At 44.0% G+C, this 24060-nt stretch overlaps 1 protein-coding gene across 2 annotated transcripts in view; it reads left to right on the top strand.

Moving 5' to 3' along the window:
* CHRM4 (cholinergic receptor muscarinic 4) overlaps positions 1 to 21266 on the top strand; it is a 55013-nt gene extending 33747 nt beyond the window's left edge. For both annotated transcript variants that reach the window (XM_040409158.1, XM_040409159.1), the window contains exon 2: positions 18792 to 21266. In XM_040409158.1, the coding sequence (XP_040265092.1) occupies positions 18792 to 20293 (1502 nt within the window). In that variant the 3' untranslated portion in view covers positions 20294 to 21266. The remainder of the gene's footprint in view (positions 1 to 18791) is intronic.
* Positions 21267 to 24060: the final 2794 nt, after the last annotated feature.

The following is a 24060-nucleotide window of genomic DNA, read 5'->3' as shown; positions in this document are numbered from 1 at the left end:
AAACAATCTCCTATTTAATATGACATTAGTGTTCATTGTCTTCTGTGGGTTGGTGCAATAATACAACCGCCAGCTGTCCCTTATGCCCTAGGAAACGTGTATATTTGGAAATGCAATTACATGATATGACTCTACTGCACAAGAGGCTGAAATAACAAGGCAGCTTCAAGCACAATGGTGTATTTATCATTTATATGAACTGGACAGACTGGTTATGGATGGTATGGTATATGCTCATGGAAGTAAAAAAGTAAGGTTCTTGCAGCCGTGCCAAGATGTCCCATCTGCCGATCATGTGATCTCCTTTCCAGTTTGGCCCGCCATCTTGGATGGAACGCATTTGTCACTTGGACAAACTACCAACTTCCTAGGTACTACCAACTTACACAACTATGCTGTAGAAATGGGGGGGGGGGGGGGTTCACAGCCCTTGTATAATGCATATATATATATGGTGCTGACTGAAAAAACCCTTTAAGAAATGAAATAAGGAAACAAACTTGCCCTATTTCTTTCTTCCTAGAGCCAGGGAATTGGGGGCGAGCAAGTCACTTCATCTTGGTCAGCGGAATAATCCGACGTCCGAACAGTGCTTAATTAGTGAAGGGGTTAATGACAAAAGCCACCAATACCCATAGAGCTACACCCCTTCCCAGATAGTCTCTGGCAGAGACGGGGTTACTAGTAAATTCACTGGTGGTCTAGAGCAGAGAAGAGTTTAATGGCAACATCCCTGGTGATCTAAAGCAGAGAAATGGTAGCCTAAAGCAAAGAACAGTTACTGGTAATGTCCTTGGTGGTCTAAAATAGAGAAGGGGTTACTGGTAAAGTCGCTGGTGGCCTAAAGCAGATAAATAGTAGTCTAAAGCAGAGAAGAGGGTTACTGGTAAAGTTCCTGGTGGTCTAAAGCATGGAAGAGGTTACAGGTAAAGCCCCTGGTGGTCTGAATGAGAAGATAGAGAAGATAAAAAATGTGTGGGGGGGGGGGGGGTGGGGGGGGGGGTGAACCACCTAAATATTGCCAGTGTAAAATATACATAGACTCTTATATATATGGACCATAAATATAAAAATGATGGGTCATTCGGGTTCCAGGGGTAGATTTGACATTAATACATATAAAACATCATTGGGAGTACAAGGTCGTCTGGTTATCAAAAAAAAAGGAGGAATACTCGTAAAACATCCTAGGGTTACCCGGTCGTAACAAATGGGTGAAATGAATTAAGAAACTCCAATATAAAACCTGAAAGCATTAAAAATGGATCAAAGTAAGGAGGGCCGCTAGAATAATACATATAAAATATAGAAATATATAGAAATAAATAAATAACAATGCTGAGATCTCATGAGATCCATCTCTCGGGTGTGGTGCATCTAAAAAACTAAAATTGGGTACATATAGGGGGTCATAAAATTTCTGAATCAAGGTTTTTTCGGTAAAATACCATAAAATGCATCACCTCATGAATGTGTTTACTTGTATAGTGTTAAAGTATATTATTGGAGACGGATAAGGATGATTAATGGATTGGAAGACGGATCAAATTGTAATACAAAAATAGATATCCTTAGGAGATTAGGGCTGGCCATGGCGGGGCAAATAAACATAAAGGGGGTGAATATGGCTACGGTGTATACATATATAACAGAAGATGGAGCTAACTACGGTGGGGTGTTTGGTGATCAGTAATTGGTATACTCTAAAGATTCATTTAGCCCGAATGGAGATAAGGTGTTAAGACGGAAGATCCAATACATCTCTTTCCTGCACAGTGACTGATAGGATTGGGGGATCCATTCTAAGGGAGTCACTTGGAGAAAGAAGGGATCATTATTGTGGTGGGTGGAGAAATGTCTCGAGACACTGTGGGTAAGGATTCTCCTTTTGATGTTGGAGCGGTGCTCGTTCATTCTCTCGCGTAGGGTCTGAATCGTTCTACCTACAGATAGCAGATTACAAGGGCACTGCAAGAGGTAGATAACGTTACTGGTCCCACAGCTCATATCGTGTTTGAGATGGAATATTTCATCGGAAGTGGGAATTTGGATCTCTTTTCTGTTATGTGTAATTATAGCGCAGCATTTACATTTCTTGTTATTGCATTTGTATGCCCCTTTTTTTGTAGGAATATCTTTTTCCTGCAAGATTCCCCTTTTTATTTTGTTTTTAGGAAGGGAGGGTGCAATAATATTTTTTAGAGTCTGTGCTCTACGGTAGGTGATGATGGGAAATGGTGGTAACAGTTTTTTTCAGGATAGGATCTTTACGGAGCAGAGATAACTGGCAAAGTCTCTGGTGGTCTAAAGCAGAGAAGGTTACTGGTTGCTGCTCTAAGTGGGCTTGTGAATAAGTGGAGTTTAAAGAACCGGAGTGCTGGTGCTGAGTGTGATTTTGTGAGAGTGATTGCAAGTAGCTGCATATAGTTTATAGCAAAGGTCCTTGTGAGTTAAGTGCTTGCATTTTGGTACTGACATTTAGGCTGGGTTCAGACCTGAGCGTATTCGATGTGCGCTTTTTTCTGGCGTTTTTATTGGGCGTTTGTATCGGGCGTTTTTAATGGGCGGAAACAAGCAAACGCCCATTTAGGCGCGTTCCCAGTGAAGTCTATGGGCGGGAACGCGCGACAATACGCCCCAAAGAAGCTCCTGTACTTCTTAAGGCGTAGGGCATTTTACAGCGCGTTTGTACGTGCTGTAAAACACTCAGGTGAGAACCATGCCCATAGGGAAACATTGTTTTTTTCCTGTTGAGCGTTTTACAGCGCGTAGGAACGCGCTGTAAAACGCTCAGGTCTGAACCCAGCCTTAAACCCATTTTTTTTCTCTGCTGTGTACCTGGTTAAGGGGAGTGGTTTGTGCTTCCAGGTGCTATTAATTGCACCACTGAACTCATCCTGAGCTTCCTCTACCTGGGCTTACTATCTCGCTTTACCTGGGCTTGCTGTACTAAGCGGGCTTGCGAATAAGTGGAGTTTAAAGAACCGGAGTGCTGGTCAAGGAGCAAGAAACTAAGGTTTGATAGATTTTCCTTGTGTGTTGTTGGCTTGATTCTAGCTAGTCCTTCAATTACAGCAGACAGGGTCTAATTCTAACTCATATTTACTGTTTTCCTACTTTACTGTTCATCCCCATTTAAACATGTGCTCCATGGACAATGCTACTAAGTGTGTGTCCTGTGCAATGTATGCATGCCTTGAAAAGCCATTCGAGGGTGAATTAATTTGCACTAGATGCAATCATGTTACATATTTGGAAGCCCAGATCTTGGATCTAAATAAGAAGCTTGAAATACTTAGGGACATTGCAAAACTGGAGAGAGGCTTAGACCTAACTGTACAGTGAAAACTGTTCCATGTCAAATTCCCTCCAAAGACAAGGGGACACTGCCTCCGACTGGAGAAGAAAAGCTTCTTTACTGTAAGAACTGTGAATCTGTGGAATAGACTTCTTTAGGACGTTGTCACAGCAGGAACAGTGGATGGTTTTAAAAAGGGTTTAGATGAATTCTTAAAAGTAAACAATATTAATGCTTATGAAAATGTGTAGAAATCTGAGTCTCACTTCCTTCTGGGATTCGCGTCCCCTCCTATCCCTTGGTTGAACTTGATGGACGTTTGTCTTTTTTCAACCGTATCAACTATCTAACTATGTAAAGTCCCTGGTTGTCTGAAGGAGAGAAGGGGTAACTGGCAAAGTCCCTGGTGGTCTAAAGCAGAGAAGGGGTAACTGGCAAAGTCCCTGGTGGTCTAAAGCAGAGAAGGGGTAACTGGCAAAGTCCCTGGTTCTCTGAAGGAGTGAAGGGGTAACTGGCAAAGTCCCTGGTGGTCTAAAGCAGAGAAGGGGTAACTGGCAAAGTCCCTGGTTCTCTGAAGGAGTGAAGGGGTAACTGGCAAAGTCTCTGGTGGTCTAAAGCAGAGAAGGGGTTACTGGTATAGACCCTGGTGGTCTGAAGGAGAGCAGGAATAACTAGCAAAGTCCCTGGTGGTCTAAAGCAGAGAAGGGGTAACTGGCAAAGTCTCTGGTGGTCTAAAGCAGAGAAGGGGTAACTGGCAAAATCCCTGGTGGTTTAAAGGAGAGAAGGGGTTGAACTTGATGGACTTATGTCTTTTTTCAACCGTATCAACTATGTAACTATGTAAAGTCCCTGGTGGTCTAAAGCAGAGAAGGGGTTGCTGGTATAGTCCCTGGTGTGAAGGAGAGCAGGGATAACTGGTAAAGTTCCTGGTGGTCTGAAGGAGATCAGGTGTAACTGGCAAAGTCTCTGGTGGTCTAAAGCAGAGAAGGGGTTGCTGGTATAGTCCCTGGTGTGAAGGAGATCAGGGGTAACTGGCAAAGTCCCTGGTGGTCTAAAGCAGAGAAGGGGTAACTGGCAAAGTCCCTGGTGGTTCAGGGCAGTGCATGTTTACATTTTCCACTCTCAGGTGATTGTCCATTGCCCATTTTTCCACTCCTAAAACTGGCCCATAGTAACCAACAGAAATTAGATTTTAGGTTTTGCAGTCCAGGGTTGCTGTCGGCAACAAAAAAACAACAACACTGCCCCTCATAAAAGAGGCCCGATGTGTCCTAATTTGCTTACCACATCTGCAACACATGCAAATCTAAGTCTGACTTTCCTCTTCCCTTTCTCCCCAGACACCAAAAATAGATTTTAAGCTTGACTGGGCAGAGTGCCTCGCCGGCCCTGTGAACGTTGCCGCTTTATATGAGTATAATGACAATAATAACACCTCACCCTTATCCAAAAACCATTTATGCCAAATCCCATGAGAAGAAAAAAAAAATAAGCGCAACCGTGTCGCTCGCAAAGAAGTACAATCGACAAAATATAATTCATTCTAATAAGGATATAACCATTTAAAAATAGTGCTCGGCGTCGGCCAACCCTCATGGTAATTGCCGGTTTTATCGTATCTCTCCGTCCTCCTCTGCTGTTTAATTGTGCATTAAAATGCCATCACTGCCTGATATCGCCTTTAAACTAACTCTTTGCCTCCTCCATTCATCAGGCTCTTCACAGAACTCCTACACAACGCGTTTTGCACTCTGACTCCTCTACTCCCTCACGACAGGACGTTGCGGTTTCACCAATCTATTTCCCCTGCTGTTACCCACTAGATATGGCATTAATCATTGCTTTACCTCCCGCATTCTCCCCGTACTACCCGCAGGCAGGTTGCGTTTGTTACTTATGGCATAAAACTAATTAGGCAGGTTTGTGTTATCTCTTCTTTTTGTAATTTCAATGCTTCCATGGCAACGGCAAGGTTTGATGTTTTGTTCAATCTGTGATCCTTTTTTTTTCATGAGAACGCTGTCTTCTCGGAATTGACAGGTGTGTTTTTGTATCTGCTTCCATGAAGGAGGAGAACACATATTCACTTGGTTATGCTGGCAATGAGCCAGGAAAGGAATGGCGAGGCCGCCACGGGTCTTGCTGTCCTACTATAAGATACATGGGTATCCCATTCATCCCATTCCCTAATTGTTTGCTAGGTATGTTGCTGAAAGTTTGTTTTTCTTTACAAGAAAGTAAATCTAACCATGCATTCAGGTATACCCAGGTCTTTAGCAATGCTATTGTAGCTTTTTTTCCCCTGCTTCATGCTTCTTCTCAAAGTTGTGAAGAACAGATATGTCAGTAACCAGGCCTTCTGTGCCTTTAACTAATGGGCAGTGCACAATGTGATACTCACACTTCCAAACGTATCTCTTTGATTGAAAGACCTTTTACCAGTCACCTTTAGGCTGGGTTCAGACCTGAGCGTCTTTGATATGCGCGTTTAACGCGCGTTTGTGTGATTGACTGCAATGTCCTATGGCCACAAACGCGCGTCAAAACGCCCCAAAGAAGCTCAAGTACTTGTTTGAGCGTAGGGCGTTTTACAGCGCGTTTTTCAGCGCTGTAAAACGCTCAAGTGAGAACCAGGGCCATAGGGAAGCATTGGTTTTCATGTGTTGAGCGTTTTACAGCGCGTTTGAACGCGCTGTAAAACGCTCAAGTGTGAACCCAGCCTTAGGCTACATTCACACGTCAGTATTTTTCTATAATCCGATTTTCTGTCCGTTTTTTGCGGATCCGTTGTTCCTGAAAATGTTTCCGTATGTCATCCGTATGTCATCCGTTTTTTGCGGATCCGCAAAAAACGGAAACATGTATAAATTTCAATAAGCAAATAAAGTTGTTTGGATTTCTTTAAAAAAAAAAAAAAAAAATTTTAATGTCATTTCCAGGAACGGATTCCGTATAAAACGGATGACATACGGAATGACATCCGTATGTCATCCGTTTTTTGCGGATCCATTGACTTTGTATTGTACCAGGATCCGATTTTTCAGGAAAAGAATAGGACATGTTTTATATTTAAACGGACATGCGGAACGGAACAACGGAAACGGACAGCACACATTGTGCTGTCCGTTTTTTTCCAGGACCCATTGAAAATGAATGGGTCCAGATCTGTTCCAGAAAAAAACGGAACAGATCAGGAAAGAAAAAACGGATGTGTGAATGGACCCTTAAGAATAGTCATTGACAGTTGCCAGAAACCGTGGATCGAGGTAAACTTTGGTAAACTTTCATCAGAAACAATCTTCCAGCTTTATTTTGGTCCCAGCAGGCTTTAGCATTAAAACTCTGGCAGGCAAACTCTTCTCTGCTATATCTGTTGCTCTCTGGCTCTGCTGTACTCACAGGCTAGCTGTATGACTTTGCTTCTTCTTTATGCTGCACAACACTTGGTAGTCTGACTCTAAGTTTGGCCAGGGGACACTCCTCCTGGCTCCTGAGGCTTCAAGCTTTGGCCTCCATGTCCAGCAGAGCTGAGGGTGCTCTGGCTAGCTTGGCTTGGGCAAGTCAAGCGGAGATGTGCCCAGCACACCCTCCCTTGTCAAGGGGGTAAGCTCGACCTCTTCCCATAGCCGGGGGTAAGCTAGATTAATTAGAAACTGGTCCCCACCGTTACTGCAGGAAGTGGGACTAGCCCACTTCTCCACAGAGGGGGTTTAGAATGGAATGGAAGGTTCCACTCTATCTAGGATAGCTCTGCCATGTTTGCTGCCACCTGCTAATGAACCAGGCACATTACATTTAAACATAACAGTTACAAACATTAGAAATGCACAGTGTGTAGGACCTGAACAAAATACATAAGATGACGTTTTGTTAGACCAATAAAAACAGTAGCAGGGTGCAGAAGTGGTAATGCCACTCTGGGGCGTTACATAATTATACCTTTTTCAGCTGTATGTTAAAGTGCAGCTGACTACACTTTTCTTTGCAGAGGAATCTTAAAAAAAAACAACATGTATCTGGGGGTATAATTCTTTGTTTACATGGCAACCCATGGATGACATATGCACTGTATGTCTTGGAGCCTTCCATCAGAGGTATAAGTCGGGCAGTGCTCATGTCAATTACATGTAACGAAAGGCTCAGAATTTTTGTGAAGAAGGGGGTTTAGGGCAGCTGGAGGCTTGGGCACAGAAATGGCAAATAGAGCTTCTCCTCTAGTACCTACTCCTATCTTCAGAATGGGGATCTCAAAGTGCAGGAGAGCATGCTGTGCATGTGCTCAGCTTTTTTTTTTTTTAAAGACCCATGAGGGTTAATGGGGAGCAGACAGTGCATGCATGGTAGCCACTCCATTCACCGCCATGGGACTGATGGAAATGGAGAGCTGGCGCTATTTTCGGAAGTCCTATAGAGGGGAACGGAGACTGGCCGCACATGCACGGCTGTTCTTTGCTCACTTTGGCAGCCCCGTTCTGGAGATAGCAGCGGCTCCCAGAGGTGCAACCTGCACCTGACATTGATGGCATATTCTAGGGATATGCCATGTGTGTTTCTGATGAGCCAATCCCTTTAATGTGAAGTATTCAAATAATACATGATCCCACATAAGGCTATACACCTAGTACTACAGTGCAATTTCCAAATAATACTACTACCGTACATTGCTAAATAATGGTATTACACGTGAATGCAGAAGTTGCGAAGTGATTTAACATTTTATGCAGATTTCCCTGGCATTTTGCAAACTTCTGACATACCATAAAGACTGGTGGAAGTCTGGGTGCTGAGACCGTGTGAATCTCAGAGTGGAGGTGCTCCGAATTCCCCTTGAGCCCAGAGAACCAGAGTACCGACCTGAGTACTGTAGCCTGTACTCTAAAGAAATTTCAGGAATCATTATGGGAGCACCTGAGCACCCTTCGTCCTCATCATCATTCATTGGGTCTCAGCGATCAGGTCCCCAACCATCAAACCTCATCAGTGGTCGGAAGGTCGTAAAATGAGAGTGACCCTTTAACCGTGCAAGATTGTAAGTAAAGTTTCATTTTGATTCCTCATTTTCCGTCAATCCTAAATTTTCCATTAAGCAGATACTTTAAAATTATAATAGGAGCCGTGAAAGGTTCAAAACACTACAGCAGTGCTGTAAACATTAATAAATCATATCAGTCATCTGGAAACTCCATTAAAATGATGTTTTATTCATGGTTCTGGTAGTGACATGTATTCCACATGTTATATGGATAGACAGATGAACGGACACTTTTATAGACCTTTCTGGTGGCAGCCTATCTACCTTGAGAACATAGGATCCGGTATATTTGAAAGCCAGCATGCCGGTCCTTCTTTCCCTTCATATCTGGACACCCCTATACACACTAGATGGGCAGCCTGTCCTGTTGAAATCGGCGGGTTAAGCCAAGGTTCATATAATATATGCAGGCACCTATATGCTCCCTAGATAGTTTAGCAAAGGAAGGGGACCATTAGGACCTCCAGTGGATTACTGCTCTTTCGGCCATCAGAAAAGGTCACCAGGACTCCTTCTGAACGTGTAATACGTTCTGATTATTTCTGGCAGCTGCCTTACCACTAAGCTCCCTTATGCCCCATTCCCACCTCTTCTTCATTTCTACTTCTTTTCAAATAATCCCTTGTATTCTGTGAATTCTGAGATCTGGGGAATAAATATGCTAAACACAGTTTAGGTGCGTAAAAATTTTAAACTACAATACAAAAGATTTACACAAAAGATAACACGTAGAGAAAAGCCGTTATCAGCCGCCAAAGCCCATATGATACAAAGAGGTGGTAGTTGCAAGATGGAGCTAACTTCTTTTTTACATGCTAGATGTTTTCTAGATTCCTGGCCTCCTAAAGGTTTTCAGTGTGCAGTATGTATGGACAGTTACTTCAGACCTAAGGAGCATAGCCACGTACCACTAACCAACTACATTACAAGGAATTAAAGGGAAAAGAACCACTAAAAATACCTTTCTAAATATCTCTCCTAGTTTATGTTGCATGTGAGTGCAAGCCACTAAAATGTGCTTAGTATTATGTAAGGAGGGTGGGAAAAGCAGGAAGTGAGGTGCAGCTTCAGCCAATAACTGCAAAGCAGGAAGTGATGTCAATGAATGGGCGGTGTTATGAGAACTTCTCTTGTACCGCCCAGTTTTCATCAAGTGGCGGCAGGTTTGGCAGAAAGTCTAATGCTTGTAGGGAGCTCCCAACTCTACTGACAGATGACGTAGAGGGAGAGAAAGATTAGACAAAGTGAATTATTTCCTCCCAATCTTTTTGTTCTCCTGGGATTTAAACCTCCGCCAGAAACGTCTGGTAGTAGTGTTCTCTCTCTCCCCAATGAGTACACAGATATTTTTGGCCGTACTGAAAGTAGATGTGTATGGGGAAGTTGGGAGGAATAGCTGTTGGGATCCCGGACGAGCCCCCAAAATATTGTGGTAGCATTTTTTTTTATATATATATATGATCCTTGAACAAAGAATCCAACCAATTGTCTGATCCTCCAAATTATTATATTTTCTCCAGGAGTAAAAGCATATGATGACCAGCCATGAAAAGAATCACACAGACAGAGCATGAGGGATATCTCTTCTGCTATTTCTCCAGAAGGTCCTTTAATTTATAAGAAAAAGTCCTGGGTGTTACCTTTACGGGAGGGCTTTCCAATTAGAATATGTCAACTGTTATGACAAGAACCTATATGTCTCCACGTTATAATATCTAGAATCAATCATGGTAGCTCTTAGGCAGGAAACCTGGAAATGTATTTTGTCTAGATACATGCATGTGTAGACTATATTCAGCTTATTCCAGATATAGCAGACTACTAACATGTGCTTACAAAGAGTATGTGATTCAGAAATTTACAGAACAGGGAGATAATCAATATATGAAATTCTGATTTAACTCTTCATTTTTCCTATATTATCAGCAAAAAATAAAGCCATATAATTTACCAGTTAATAATATTATTTATACTTGGAAAAATTATGTCTAACCTAAATCAAAATTGAAAGTTTATATTTAGGATATATTATCACAGTAAGACATTGCTGCTGAGGAATCTTTGAGATGTACTAATAATTTACGAGCCGTGTTAATTTTTTTTTTTCTTTAAAATGTCCCTGGAACATGTTTCCGGAGTTCTTTCTGAGTTTTTAGTGTGTGATTACAGGCTGTTCTGTCGGCGGTGCTGATACAACCTCTACGGTTGATGTCTGATGTCCCTAGAGCCAGTCACCAGCTAGAATACCCTTAATGTCCCTGACTACGACTTGGTTTTGGGGCATCGGAGTGGCTGCTTAAAAGCTTTATGCAATCAGCAGATTAAAGTTTTATTTCACTTACAGAGACAAAATACTTAAGCGAATCTGCATGCGTTCTCATCCTCGTCGTATCATTACCACTTTAACGTCGAAGCGCTCCCTGAATCAGAGCAGCCCTCTTTTTTTAAGAGTTTATTTATAACACAGCGACGGGATCCTGACGTGTCAAGGTTATATCGCAGATCAAGGCAACGGATTCCATAGCTTCAAATAGCAATGCAGATCAAGAGCTCATAGAAAAAAACCAAAAAACAAACATGGCATAAATGCAGCTTTTTATTTTACTTGAGGTCATAGAGGGACAACACATTTTATACTGCCATACAGTGAACAGATAGTGTATATAAGATTAGGTGATAAATAGATAGCATACATTAGATTAGGTGTTAGATCTCATGTCAACCATTCTCTCTCCAACCAAGCCAGTATGAGAGGGATGATTAAGAGGTTAAAGGGGTTATCCCACTTAGCAGTTTCATACTTACCTGCTGCCACCGCGCGTTCACTTCCTGGATTCTGGCTGGGGGCGGGCTTCATCTTGATTGAAGTCTTCTCCCGGCCGGGCCGCGCGCTGGACTGAACGCGCACGCTGCCGCGCATGCGCAATGTGACTTATTTCTGGCCAGTATAGTACAGAGCCGGCGTGCGCGTTCGCAGCTCTGTACTATTCTGGCCGGGAAGAAGTCACCGTCGCGCATGCGCGGCAGCGTGCGCGTTCAGGACAGCGAGTGGCCCGGCCGGGAGAAAAGAAGAAGTCTTCTGGGCAAGCGCGACCATCGGGATTTTGCGGAAGAGCGGTGGTCGTAACCAGGGGAGACCGAGTCACAACAATAAGGTAAGTGGGGATGAATTTTCTCCTAATCGGTGGGAATTTGTTAATAAAGTATATTTACAAAAATGATCACTGTCAAATCATTAACAGATTTAACAGTGATCATTATGATGGGATAACCCCTTTAAGGGTCATGTCACTGGGGGGGGGGGGGGGTCTGGATCAATGAAAGGGTTCTTGGGCATGTCTCTGGTGGTCAAGGGAAATGAAGGTTATAATGAACACATCAATGGTGGTCAAAGGCAGGGAAGGGGTTAATGAGCACACCAAAACCATGAGGGTCCACAACGATCAGTAGACAACCTGTGATTTCGATGCAGGGGTGGGGACATAATCTAGTAAGATAAGGATTTGTGTAGGTTATTTTATCAAACTCATGTACGCCTTCTGCATCTTCCTTATGTTCTGTTCCTGTTATTCCTCCAGGCAATGTATGAATACATTTGAAACTCTGTTTTACCGTACCCGATGCCAGTAGAGTTCTGCCAGCACCGACTGGACAAGTTCCACTGACAAGCCGCATGGTGGCACCTGTCGATTTATTCATACATTTCCAAGAGTGATAACAGAGTGACTACACAGTGCATAGTTCTTCAGCATGATTTCATGGACAGCCTTCTTTAAAGGATAACTGTCACATTTAGACCCGAATTTCAATTTTCATATATGTAGTTACTAATAACATGATATTCCAGAATCAGTTACTATTAGACTGACTTACCCCATATTTAATAAGATTCAGCCCTTAGCAACCAGTCTGCAGAAAACTGCAATTTCACTATTCAGTTAAGATGGCCGCCACTGCTCTCCCCTCCCCCTGAGGCTAATCCCGCCTGCCCTCACTAGCCAGTAACAATAGCCCCCAAAAGTGTCAGTAACCAGAGCCCTCCCCCCTAAAGGGTTAATCTCCTGCAGCACAAAGGGGTTCTCTTACCACATGTTGCTTTCATTTATACACTGAGCAGACGGCAGATCTCCCTTCCCTGGTGTGCGCTGCTCCAACTCTGCATTCTCCAGCTCTGCTGAGTGAGGGAGCGTCTGCCAAGCGCAGGGACAGGGAGAAGTGCACACAGCGCAGGCACTGTTATCAGCTGCTGGGGAGGACCTGGCTTTAATCCTTTACTTACAGTCCCTGGCTGTCAGTAATCTGACCCTGCACGCTGCGTGCTCCGTCTATCTGGACCATGCCTAGCTACCCTATTTTAAGCCCAGGTAAAAGTAGGCAGTACAGGGAACAAAAATGTGAAATTAAGGGGTAATTGAATACACAGTGAAAAGTTGAAATAGGGCCACCAAGGAGATATTAATCCCCACAATCCAATACTCTAAAAAAAATTATAATACGACAGTTATACTTTAATATACAGAGGTAGAAGGAGTGTTTGGTTGAAGTCATCAGCTGCGGCTGACATAATCCGGCTGCCCATGAGTGGGATGAATGCTATATCAGCGCCTGAAAGCCATATAACTGCTACTTGCCACAATTATCTTTTGATGCTTCCAAACCATATAATCTTTCTTAAAGTTCATCGGCCGTCAAGTATCACCAGGGACGGGCAGGCTGCAGTTACTGGCGTGCGTGGGGTATTAACTCGTTACATCACCCAAACGTCAACAACTCGATTATGGATTGCATGGAAAACAGCAGAAAATATTATAAAAACTGTCTAAGGGCTCTTTCACACTTGCGTTGTCCGGATCCGGCATGTACTCCACTTGCCGGAATTACACTCCGGATCCGGAAAAACGCAAGTGTACTGAAAGCATTTGAAGACGGAACCGTCTTCCAAATGCGTTCAGTGTTACTATGGCACCCAGGACGCTATTTAAGTCCTGGTTGCCATAGTAGGAGCGGGGAGCGGGGGAGCGGTATACTTACAGTCCGTGCGGCTCCTGGGGCGCTCCAGAGTGACGTCAGACCGCCCCATGCGCTTGGATGACGTGTCCAATGCGATCACATGATCCATGCGCTTGGGGCGCCCTGACGTCACTGGAGCGCCCGGGGAGCCGCACGGACGGTAAGTATGCTGCTCCCCCGCTCCCCGCTACACTTTACCATGGCTGCCAGGACTTTAGCGTCCCGGCAGCCATGGTAACCATTCAGAAAAAGCTAAATGTCGGCTCCGGCAATGCGCCGAAACGACGTTTAGCTTAAGGCCGGATCCGGATCAATGCCTTTCAATGGGCATTAATTCCGGATCCGGCATTGCGGCAAGTGTTCTGGATTTTTGGCCGGAGCAAAAAGCGCAGCATGCTGCGGTATTTTCTCCGGCCAAAAAACGTTCCGGTCCGGAACTGAAGACATCCTGATGCATCCTGAACGGATTACTCTCCATTCAGAATGCATTAGGATAATCCTGATCAGGATTCTTCCGGCATAGAGCCCCGACGACGGAACTCTATGCCGGAAGACAAGAACGCAGGTGTGAAAGAGCCCTAAAAATGCAAAGGTATCATTCTTGACTGCCTCCTATAAATGTCACTTAAAGAGAACCTTTCACCGCTCCTGACATGTCTGTTTTAATAGCTTAATGCATTCCCTATGTATTTCTGGAGCCTCTATTCTTATGTCTGTATGGTGTACCATTCATTTATTATTTGCACTACAAGTTATGAATGAATTGCTACTAGCCTTCAGTAAGGGTACAGAGGGGTGTAACCAGTTGGGGGTGTGTACCTGCACAGACTGACTCTATCCAATCAGTGCTGCCATTTTCAGTCTGTGCAGGTACACCCCCCCCCCCCAAACTGGTTACACCCCTCTGTACCCTTGCTGAAGGCTAATAGCAATTCATTCATAACTTGTAGTGCAAATAATAAAGAAATGGCACAACATACAGACATAAGAATAGAGGCTCCAGAATTGTTATTACATGGGGAATGCTTGAAGCTATTAAAATAGACAGGTCAGGAGCGGTGAAAGGTTCTCTTTAAAGGGGTATCCCATCTTAGATATTCATGGCTGCAAGATATGCTGTAGGTGCTGGTCCCGCCACCTGTTTTAGAAGTAGAGGTTCCCTGACCCATCCAGGTGGCTGCTATAAGGGTGGCCTGGATTAAGGGAACAGCCGGGCGGGCTATGCTACTCTGTTTTTCTAACCCTCCTCACCACTGCATTTAATAGCGGCCTAAACTTGGAAGCCAGCGGCTGTCTGGATGGGTCAGGGGACATCCCTTTTCGAGGTGGGACCCGCACCTGTCTTCAGAACAAAGGAGAGTTCACCGCGCAGACGCGGCGTGCTGTCCATTCACTTCTATGGGAGCATGCTCAGCCATTTTTGGAACATAGCGGTGAATGGAGAATGCACTGCGCATGCACAGCCGCCTCTCCATTCACTGCCATAGAAGTGAATGGAGAGCATGCAGCACATGCGCAGTGCACTCTTCCTTGTGGTGGAGATAGTAGTGGGTAATAGAGGTGGGCTCTGCACCTATCTGACATCGGTGGTGTATGCCACCAGTGTCTGAGATGTGACATCCCTTTTAGGATGGGAAAGGGATTGTTCCAATTTTTTAACTTGCCCCCTATCCTGTCTGATCACTGGGGGTCCAAATGCTGGGATGAAGACCGATCAGGAGAACAGGGGTCCTGTGTCCCCCACATATGAATGGAGCATCAGTGTTCTCGGCTTCTCAGCAGTCTCCAGGATAAATGGAGGAGACACTGAACCCCATTCTCTTGATCGGTGGGGGTCCCAACGATCAACACCCACCAATCAGACTCATATCCCCTACCCTGTGGCTATGGGACAACCCCTTTAAATCTAAACTCCCCCCTTATTGCAACTCATTTCCCTAAGATGATGACCTGCAAATGCCTGATAAATGTTTCATCACTGGTTAGAGTTTTTAATTATTGTTGTCTGTATATCGTGATGGAATCTGCACAGTAAAGAACATGCGCTTATACACAGCAGCCAATATAAACAGGCAAGGCTGCAGTGTAAAGTATGGTGAAGGGATAGAGAAGCTGGCTGAGCCTCTGATGAGAAAAGATCATGCACAAAAGGATTTTAAAAAAATTGTAGAGCGTCTCAAACCCTGCAACCCAAGATGATGAGAATTATTCACTTCTACAAGGGGAGTGTGTGGTGTTACTTCCCTCTGATCCAGGTCGGTTAGTCTCAGAGCATCTGGGGTGCTCCAAATTACAAGCAAAATGTAGTTCCTACAATAAGTGGGTAGGTATACAGCCTCAGTGCATCCTCCATTTCTGTAATACAGACTGCCATAAACAGCACATCTAGTCTGCTGACTGGAGACAAGCAGAAGGAGATTTAATCCCCGGGCTACTACCATGATTATAGTAGCAATTGTTCATCCCCATACAGACAGGATGGTTGCTGCATGTAAATGCAAGCTTGAACGAGCTGGTTATGATCGGATCCTTTACTTAGAGTACATTTTGCTGATTGACCCCCTTAGGAAAAAAAATAAACACATGCAATACCACTTTTGACCACTCCTATTAGCAACTACTTTTCATAGACAATAATGCAACAGCGCCCCCCAGACTGTTTTAGCTCAAGACTGAATCAGTCAGCAATGATGTATGAAATGTCCGACCTGTGTTTTAATTGATCAAGGAGTTTACTATTCTGTATTTGCTTTCGGAAGATAAACAGTTCTACCATATTTCACACGTTTTTGGCAAGTTATTTTTTATTAAATGTTATAGACTGGTTTATTAAATGTTTTTACTATTGCTTTTAGCAGTAATTTAAATTTAAATTCAATCATTTGCCCCCATTACGTAAAGCCCTGTGTAATGTGCACTGTGCTCCATTAATTAAAGCTTGTCGGACGGGGTGAGAACATGATGGTGTTCGAGCAGCCTGCATCGTAGTGCATTAACGATAGAATGTTTTTTAATTAGAAAAAAAAAAAAACACAAAACAATTCAATATCTCTTTCATTTAAAAAAAGGTTCCCATAGCCTTTCAAGAGGATCTGGCGGCTCTCCAGCCTCTCAGTAAATACTTGTATTCCCCATTAAATAATGTGTACTGTCTGCATCCGTATGTCCTTTCCGCCATCCTACAAAAAAAAAAAAAGAAAATCCTATACTTGTCCATTTTGCGGACAAAAATAGGCATATTTAAAACAGGGCGGGACGTGAGGTATAGGAAAATGTGGAATACACCCAGCGGTTATCCGTTTTTTGTGGATGCGAGATTTAAAGACCGCAAAACGGATACGGTCATGTGCATGGGGACTTATGCTCAGGGCTTCCTTCATAGTTTAAACCAACCGGAGGTTCAGATTGTGCAGTACGACCTTATACATTTGGCGGGTTGTCACTTTAAATGAAGTCTAGGGAATGTGATATCCTATTGAATGGGCAGGAGTCGCCACGCGGCGTGCGTTCCTTGAATCCCTGGAAATAAAAATGTTACGGTTTAGTCTAGCAAGTCTAGCGAGCATATAGAAGGGACGTAATTTGGAAAGATCAGCGATAAATCCATCGAAAAAGGTTCATTAAAAAAATATATACTATATTAATGGTATCATGCTGCCATCTCCTGGCAAGTTAGTAAACTGCACTTTGCTGTACTTGACTTACCTATAGAACTGTTGGTGCTAAGGCCCATGACCCACAAGGACTGCAACAACAGATCTCATAAATGGTTTCAGGCATACGGTGCAAATACACAGAGCCCCAGCTAAGTTAGTGCTTTTACACAGCTTTTTGTTTAGAAAAATACTGCCGGTTTTTAAGCCAAAGCCAAAAGCAAAGCTAAAAGGAATGAGAAGTATAAAGTAAGGACTTATGCTTCTCTCTTCTGGATCCACTGCCGACACAGAATATAGAACGCAGCACGTTCCATATTCTGCGTTTTTCACACAGGTCTGGTTCCATTGAAGTGAATAGGGCTTGTGTGAAAAACGGAAGGCATCTGGATGCAAAGGTTTTTCACTGATGGTTGCTAGGAGATGTAGATTGTTATTCTTCACGTGTAAAAAACGCACCAAAAACTGAGGAAAAAACTGAAACACTGAACTCAATCGCAGACAAAACTGACTAAAACTTGCATGTAAAACCATCAGTTTTTTCCTGAACAGATCCTGACATAAACTGAATCGCTCATGTGAAAGAGGCCGTATTCAGCTGAGCATCCATGTTTGTTCCAAGCAGCTGAAAGGAATGAACAACTCCGGCAGTAACTTTTCTCCCATGGGAAGAAAGGGTAAGGGCTCATGCACACGACCGTATGTAACTTGCGGTCCGCAGAAAACATATCCGCAAAAAGTACGGATGACGTCCGCGTGCATTCCGTATTTTGCAGAACAGAACAGCTGGCCCATAATAGAACAGTCCTATCCTTGTCCGTAATGCAGACAATAATAGGACATGTTCTATTTTTTTGCGGAACGGACATGCGGTCATACGGAAACAGAATGCACACGGAGTAACTTCCGTTTTTTTTTTGCGGATTCATTGAAATGAATGGTTCCGCATACAGTCCACAAAAAAACGGAACGGACACGAAAAGAAAATACGTTTGTGTGCATGAGCCCTTAATATGTTAAAATCCAACCTCTGCCATCCAGGGAAAGTTTGGAGATTGCTCCATTACAGTGGATAGACCAGTCACAGTATACATTTGAATGGCGTTTTCAGGCAGGCCCCATGGGAAAAACCAGCAAATAGGTAAAATGCAGTGTGAACCCAGCCTAAGGCCGCTTTTACACAGTCAGTGTTTGGTCAGTGATTTCTGAGCTGAAGCCAAGCATGGGTCAAAACACAGAACGTGTGCAATTCTTTCCATTATACCTTATCTTTTTGGAGGCTCCATTCCCGGGTTAGGTTCACAATCACTGATCTAACACTGACTAAATACTGACTGTGAAAACGGCCTCAGTCACTCTATAAGACGGCATTGTTGGACGTCTCCTGTGTACCTCTAAGCGTAAATTGCTCTAAAGAACGAATGGACAGAAGTGTGAAACCACCGGAGAGTTTCAAAAAGTCCATGAATTTAACGCCAGCTTAGATGGAAGCGTTCCCAGCATTCACAACTTGCAGCCGCTTTGTACAGAAATAGCTCGGCTTCTGCGGTTTGGGACTAAAGTAACTGTGGCGCTCATTAAAATGACACACTAATTAACTAATAACAATGACCCAAGGAGCTCGTTGTCATCATCTTTGAAAGCCATTATCCAAGGACCATGAAACATGTCGGGCCTTCTCCTAATTGAGTCTGCTGACAGTACGCTCCATGTCTTTGAGTAGAATTCTCTTGGTAGCGATATTTCTGACAATTTATTTCAACTTTTCTCTCTTTTTTTTCCCCACTTCTTCCCATAGAGCTTTTCTACAACTTATCTGCTCCTCGTTGGCCAGTCAGAATGGAGAACGACACCTGGGACAATTCAACAAATCTTCCCGCCCAACCCCCCAATAACACTGGAGAGGTTACAAGCAAGTATCAGACAATGGAGATGATCTTCATTGCCACAGTGACGGGTTCTCTCAGCTTGGTCACCGTCGTGGGCAACATCTTGGTGATGCTCTCCATCAAGGTGAACCGCCAGTTACAGACAGTCAACAATTATTTTCTCTTTAGCCTGGCCTGCGCCGACCTCATCATTGGTGCATTCTCCATGAATCTATACTCAGTCTACATTATAAAGGGCTACTGGCCACTCGGACCCATTGTGTGCGACCTGTGGTTGGCTTTGGACTATGTGGTCAGTAATGCCTCAGTCATGAACCTTCTTATCATCAGCTTTGATCGATATTTCTGCGTTACCAAACCCTTGACCTATCCAGCTCGAAGAACCACCAAGATGGCAGGGTTGATGATTGCGGCAGCCTGGCTTCTTTCCTTTGCACTCTGGGCACCAGCCATCCTGTTTTGGCAGTTCATTGTGGGTGAGAGGACAGTGGAAGACGGGGCATGCTACATTCAGTTTCTCTCCAACCCTGCAGTTACTTTTGGGACAGCCATCGCTGCCTTCTATCTTCCTGTGATTATCATGACCATTCTCTATATTCACATTTCGCTGGCCAGCAGAAGCAGAGTCCGCAGGCATTGCCCGGAGACCAAGCCAGAGAAGAAGAGCAAACCGATAAGCTCTATGAAGAGCCCTCTAATCAAGCAGACAAAGAACCTTCCAAAATCCGAGTCGCTGGAAGGAAAGATGGAAGGGGAAAATGGGGTGAAAAATGGCAAACTTGAGAAGTCATTGACCAACCTTCAATCGGTGGAAGACAAAGAGACCTCAAATGAATCAAGTTCGGCTAGCATGATCAACAACCCTCAGGAGAAGCAAGTGAATGATCCATCTTCTGGTGTCGTCTTGGCTCCCACTCAAAGCTTGCAACAATTGCATCCAAGGGTTGGTGCAGCTTCGAAGTGGTCCAAAATAAAAATTGTGACCAAGCAGACGGGCAATGAATGTGTGACAGCTATTGAGATTGTCCCCGAATGTTCAATACCTCTACACAAAGACTCAACCCTGCCCAACACTCGTCCAGCCAATGTAGCAAGGAAATTTGCCAGTATAGCTCGCAATCAAGTGAGGAAAAAAAGACAGATGGCTGCTAGGGAGAAGAAAGTCACCAGGACCATCTTTGCTATACTGCTGGCTTTCATTCTCACCTGGACGCCTTACAACGTCATGGTTCTCATAAACACTTTCTGCGAAACGTGTATCCCTGAAACTGTGTGGTATATAGGCTACTGGCTCTGCTATGTGAACAGTACAATAAACCCAGCATGTTATGCGTTGTGTAACGCCACCTTTAAAAAGACATTCAAACATCTGCTCATGTGTCAGTACAAGAAAATCGGCATGGCCAGATAGGCTTCAAAAATGAACCATGGCTGGGGGATAGAAGAAATGTGACAATATTGAAAGACTTAAGAGCATGCCCTGGGCTACAAAAACATCCTCAGACATTCTTGGAAGCCCTGATTTGGCCAGGAAGATTGCAAGTACATAAGTCAAATGTAGTCAACATGGTTTTAAGAAACAAGTCCTGTTTTGAAGGATTAGTAAAAAGTGGAGCAGCAGTCTTCTCAAGTCCATCTATGATGGACACCTTTGAGTCAATGGAATTCATATCATAAAGAACCACACTCAACCTTGGGTCCTGCTGCCTGGGTATCTATTCAAATTTATTATACAGCTGCTCAAAACGTTTCTTCTTGTTTTGTTTTTTTGCAAAGATTCCACGTGTATATGCTGCCTCAATCCTGCGGAGCACTAATCTGCCGGGGTGGCTTCTTAATGTTCTCCTAGATATAGACAGAATATTGATTACTGGTTTCTCACAAACTGTTTTACAGCTGTAGCCTTACCAAGAATCTCCCTTCGGACCATTTTATCTGCTCATTTTTGAAGGCCACTATTACTCAAACCCTTGGTGTAACATCTGGTAGCTTCAATCTTCAATGATCCTTGCCCTGTTCTAGAGATATAATGTTACTGTCCATGAGTCGCCACTACTTGTAGATAAGTCTTTGGGTTGGCCTGATCTGTTTGTACGAAAACTGTGTCCAGAGCTTGTTGCATGTTCACACCTATGTTCTGTTCACTGCTATGGGAGTTCCGAAAACAGCCAAGAGCTGGGTTGGCTATTCACGTCAGTCCCATGGCGGTGAATGGACGAGTGGTGATGCATGCACTTTCCATTCAATGCTATGGGAACTATTTTTGGAACTCCTATAATGATGAATGGAGAGCACGCTGCGCATGCGCTGTACTTTACTTCGGGGCCCCGTTCTGGAGATACGAGTGGTTTCCAGAGGTGGGACCTACACCTATGTGATATCATCAATGTCCCAGATGGGCCAACCCCTTTAATACAGGCATGCTCAACCTGCGGCCCTCCAGCTGTTGCAAAACTACAACTCCCAGCATGCCCTAACAGCCTACAGCAGGGCATTGTGGGAGTTGTAGTTTTACAACAGCTGGAGGGCCGCAGGTTGAGCATGGCTGCTTAAATGCATATATTACGATTCCATATTTATGCCACCCAACCTAGACTAGGGTACCTTGATGATACACCAAGACAAGAAGACATTGCCATTACTAGATGTCAATGCCACTTCAAGTGACATTTCAAATGGCACCAGTAAAATTTGTGAGCACAAAGATGAACTTTCAGTAATTATTTTACAGATTGTTACTTATATGATATTTCTATTTCTGCATGATCCCAACAAATGGCAGTAAACCCTTCTGTGCCATGGGGCCTTCTAGGAAGACTAAGGATGGTCAGTTGGCAGTGGAAAAGCTATGCGACCTGTCCTGTGTTCTAAAGGAGTTTTGCCTGTGCCATGTGACCGATGAAGGTGATGTCACATGGTCTAGGGGCGCTATTGCAAGCTCCGATGTCTTAAACAGCTGATCAGGGGAGGTCCCAGGTGTCAGACCCCCTCCGATCAGATACTGATGGCCTATCCAGGGGATAGCTCATCAGTAAAAAAGTCTTGGAAAACCCCTTTAAAGGGGGTTTTCCAGGATTATGGCTAGCCCCCAGAATGTGTGTTACCTACGGTAATTAAAAAAAAACATTTGTACCTGTTCCACAACAGCCCTTTTGACAATCTTCTTGCCCCCAGCCTGTGAACTTCCACCTTGGGTATATACAGGGTCACGTGCATTGATGCAGCCAATGACTGGCCACAGCAGTGATGTCTTCTTGAATGGCACGTGGCCCAGCAGCAAGGTGCCACTTGGGGACACATCATCGCTGTAGGCAGTCATTGGCTACAGCTATGCACGTGACCTTGTCCATAGTCAAGCTGGAAGTTAACATGGCAGGGACCAGAAGATTGCTGAATGCAGCCAGGGCGCCGGATCGGAGTAGCGGGAAGAATGATTTTTCCATTAGGTACCACACGCTCCGGAGCTAGTTAAAAAGGACCATAATCCTGGAAAACCTCACCATTATCATACAGTATACTCCAGGGATGCCCAACCTGCGGTGGCCCTGCAGCTGTTTGAAAACTACAACTCCCAGAATGCCCGGACAGCCTACAGCAGGGCATGATGGGCGTTGTAGTTTTACAACAGCTGGAGGGGCACAGGTTGAGCATCCCTGGTCTACCCTATCCAGTTACACAGGGTGAGCAGTTAGTGTACCACCTTGTGGCAGGTCATAGTCACTACAAGCTGCCAAGGGCAGGTGAGGTGGAATCTGTTTTATAAAACTGTCCATGAGGGTCTTAAAGGGACACTAAAGTTAAAGTCCGTCTTATCTCCAGGTGCTGTGCAGTTGACACCAATCTATTGCTCAACATAAAGAGACATTTTGGGCTGAGCAAAGGATGTCATGGAGCTGACTGACAGGAAGTCCAGAAAAATGTCTGCCCCCAGGATCAGTACTTTATCTCCCATATCTCCAGGTCTAAGAACATGAGGAGACATCTACATACATAACTCTACATACTTCATGCAGCTTTAATGATAAGCTATATTTTTATAAGCTTTGTACTTTAGATTTAGTGTCCCTTTAAGCAGCGTGCCTGTCACTTGCACATAGTAGTGGGGTCAATAGGCAGTCACAGTCTCCATGAGGTTGCCTACTAAGTGGGTTGGCACCATCCAGGGCATGCCTGGCGTCCGCTATGTCGCCGCCAGGACAGATGATTTTGAGTGATGATATATTTGTGTGCACTTTAAGCGACGTCCGGTACTTTTCCATTCATTTTCTATCAGGTCGTTGAAGATATTATTTTTCTGTATCCATGGGTAATCTTTGTATAACTTCTGACAGAGTTTATATTGCTATGTATAGTTCTAAACTGAACAGTATCCATTACATGCATGAGACTGACGCTGAAAAACAAGACAACGTTATCGCAACGAGACGCCAAAGCGTGGACTTGGAGCCTGGACGGCTGGACTGTAGACTTCAAATGTCCCATCAACAGGGAAAGTGTGCAATGTAATGCAATGCAAAGTGTATGTGACGCTTACTGGACGGGATGGCGGCGCGGATATAGAGAGCTGTCAGAACGTTCTCTTTAAATTATTTTTTGTTACCCCTTAAAAAATAAATAAAGATATGTGTTATATCAGCTAAATGCCGCATCGGACCATCATTTTTTCTTAAACGGGTTATCCCGCGATTAATGTAAAAATATCAAAATCATATAGTCTAGTACATGACAGTCTCTTCCTAACAAAGCTAGAACCGGCCCTGGACCTCACATGGATCCAAAGATCTGCCCATTCATTTGCTCCAATTGTTCTGCTAGATTTATTTCAAGCTGGCACCTTAGGGGTGTGTCCTTTCTCAGAGGGCGTGACCTGTCTGCTGCAGCTTGTGACAGTTGCAGGACAGAACTGAGCATGTGCTTCTGTGAGCAGGACAAAGAAATTGGAAACAGCGCAGACAGCAGGTGGCGCTATACAGATAGACTTCATAGAAGCTATAATACATTTTTTATTACGTGCAATTACAAAAGTATTCAGATGCAGATGCTGGTTTGAGAACTATTATTCGTGGGACAACCCCTTTAAGTTTAGCTATTGTAATTAAAATTGCAATGTATACTGGGTATAAAACATAAAGTACACCTGTATTCTTTAAAGGGACACCATCATAAAGCCCCCCATCA

This window comes from Bufo bufo, chromosome 10 (genome assembly GCF_905171765.1).
Source record: "Bufo bufo chromosome 10, aBufBuf1.1, whole genome shotgun sequence".
NCBI lineage: Eukaryota > Metazoa > Chordata > Amphibia > Anura > Bufonidae > Bufo > Bufo bufo.
This window is presented reverse-complemented; position numbering and strand designations above follow the sequence as displayed.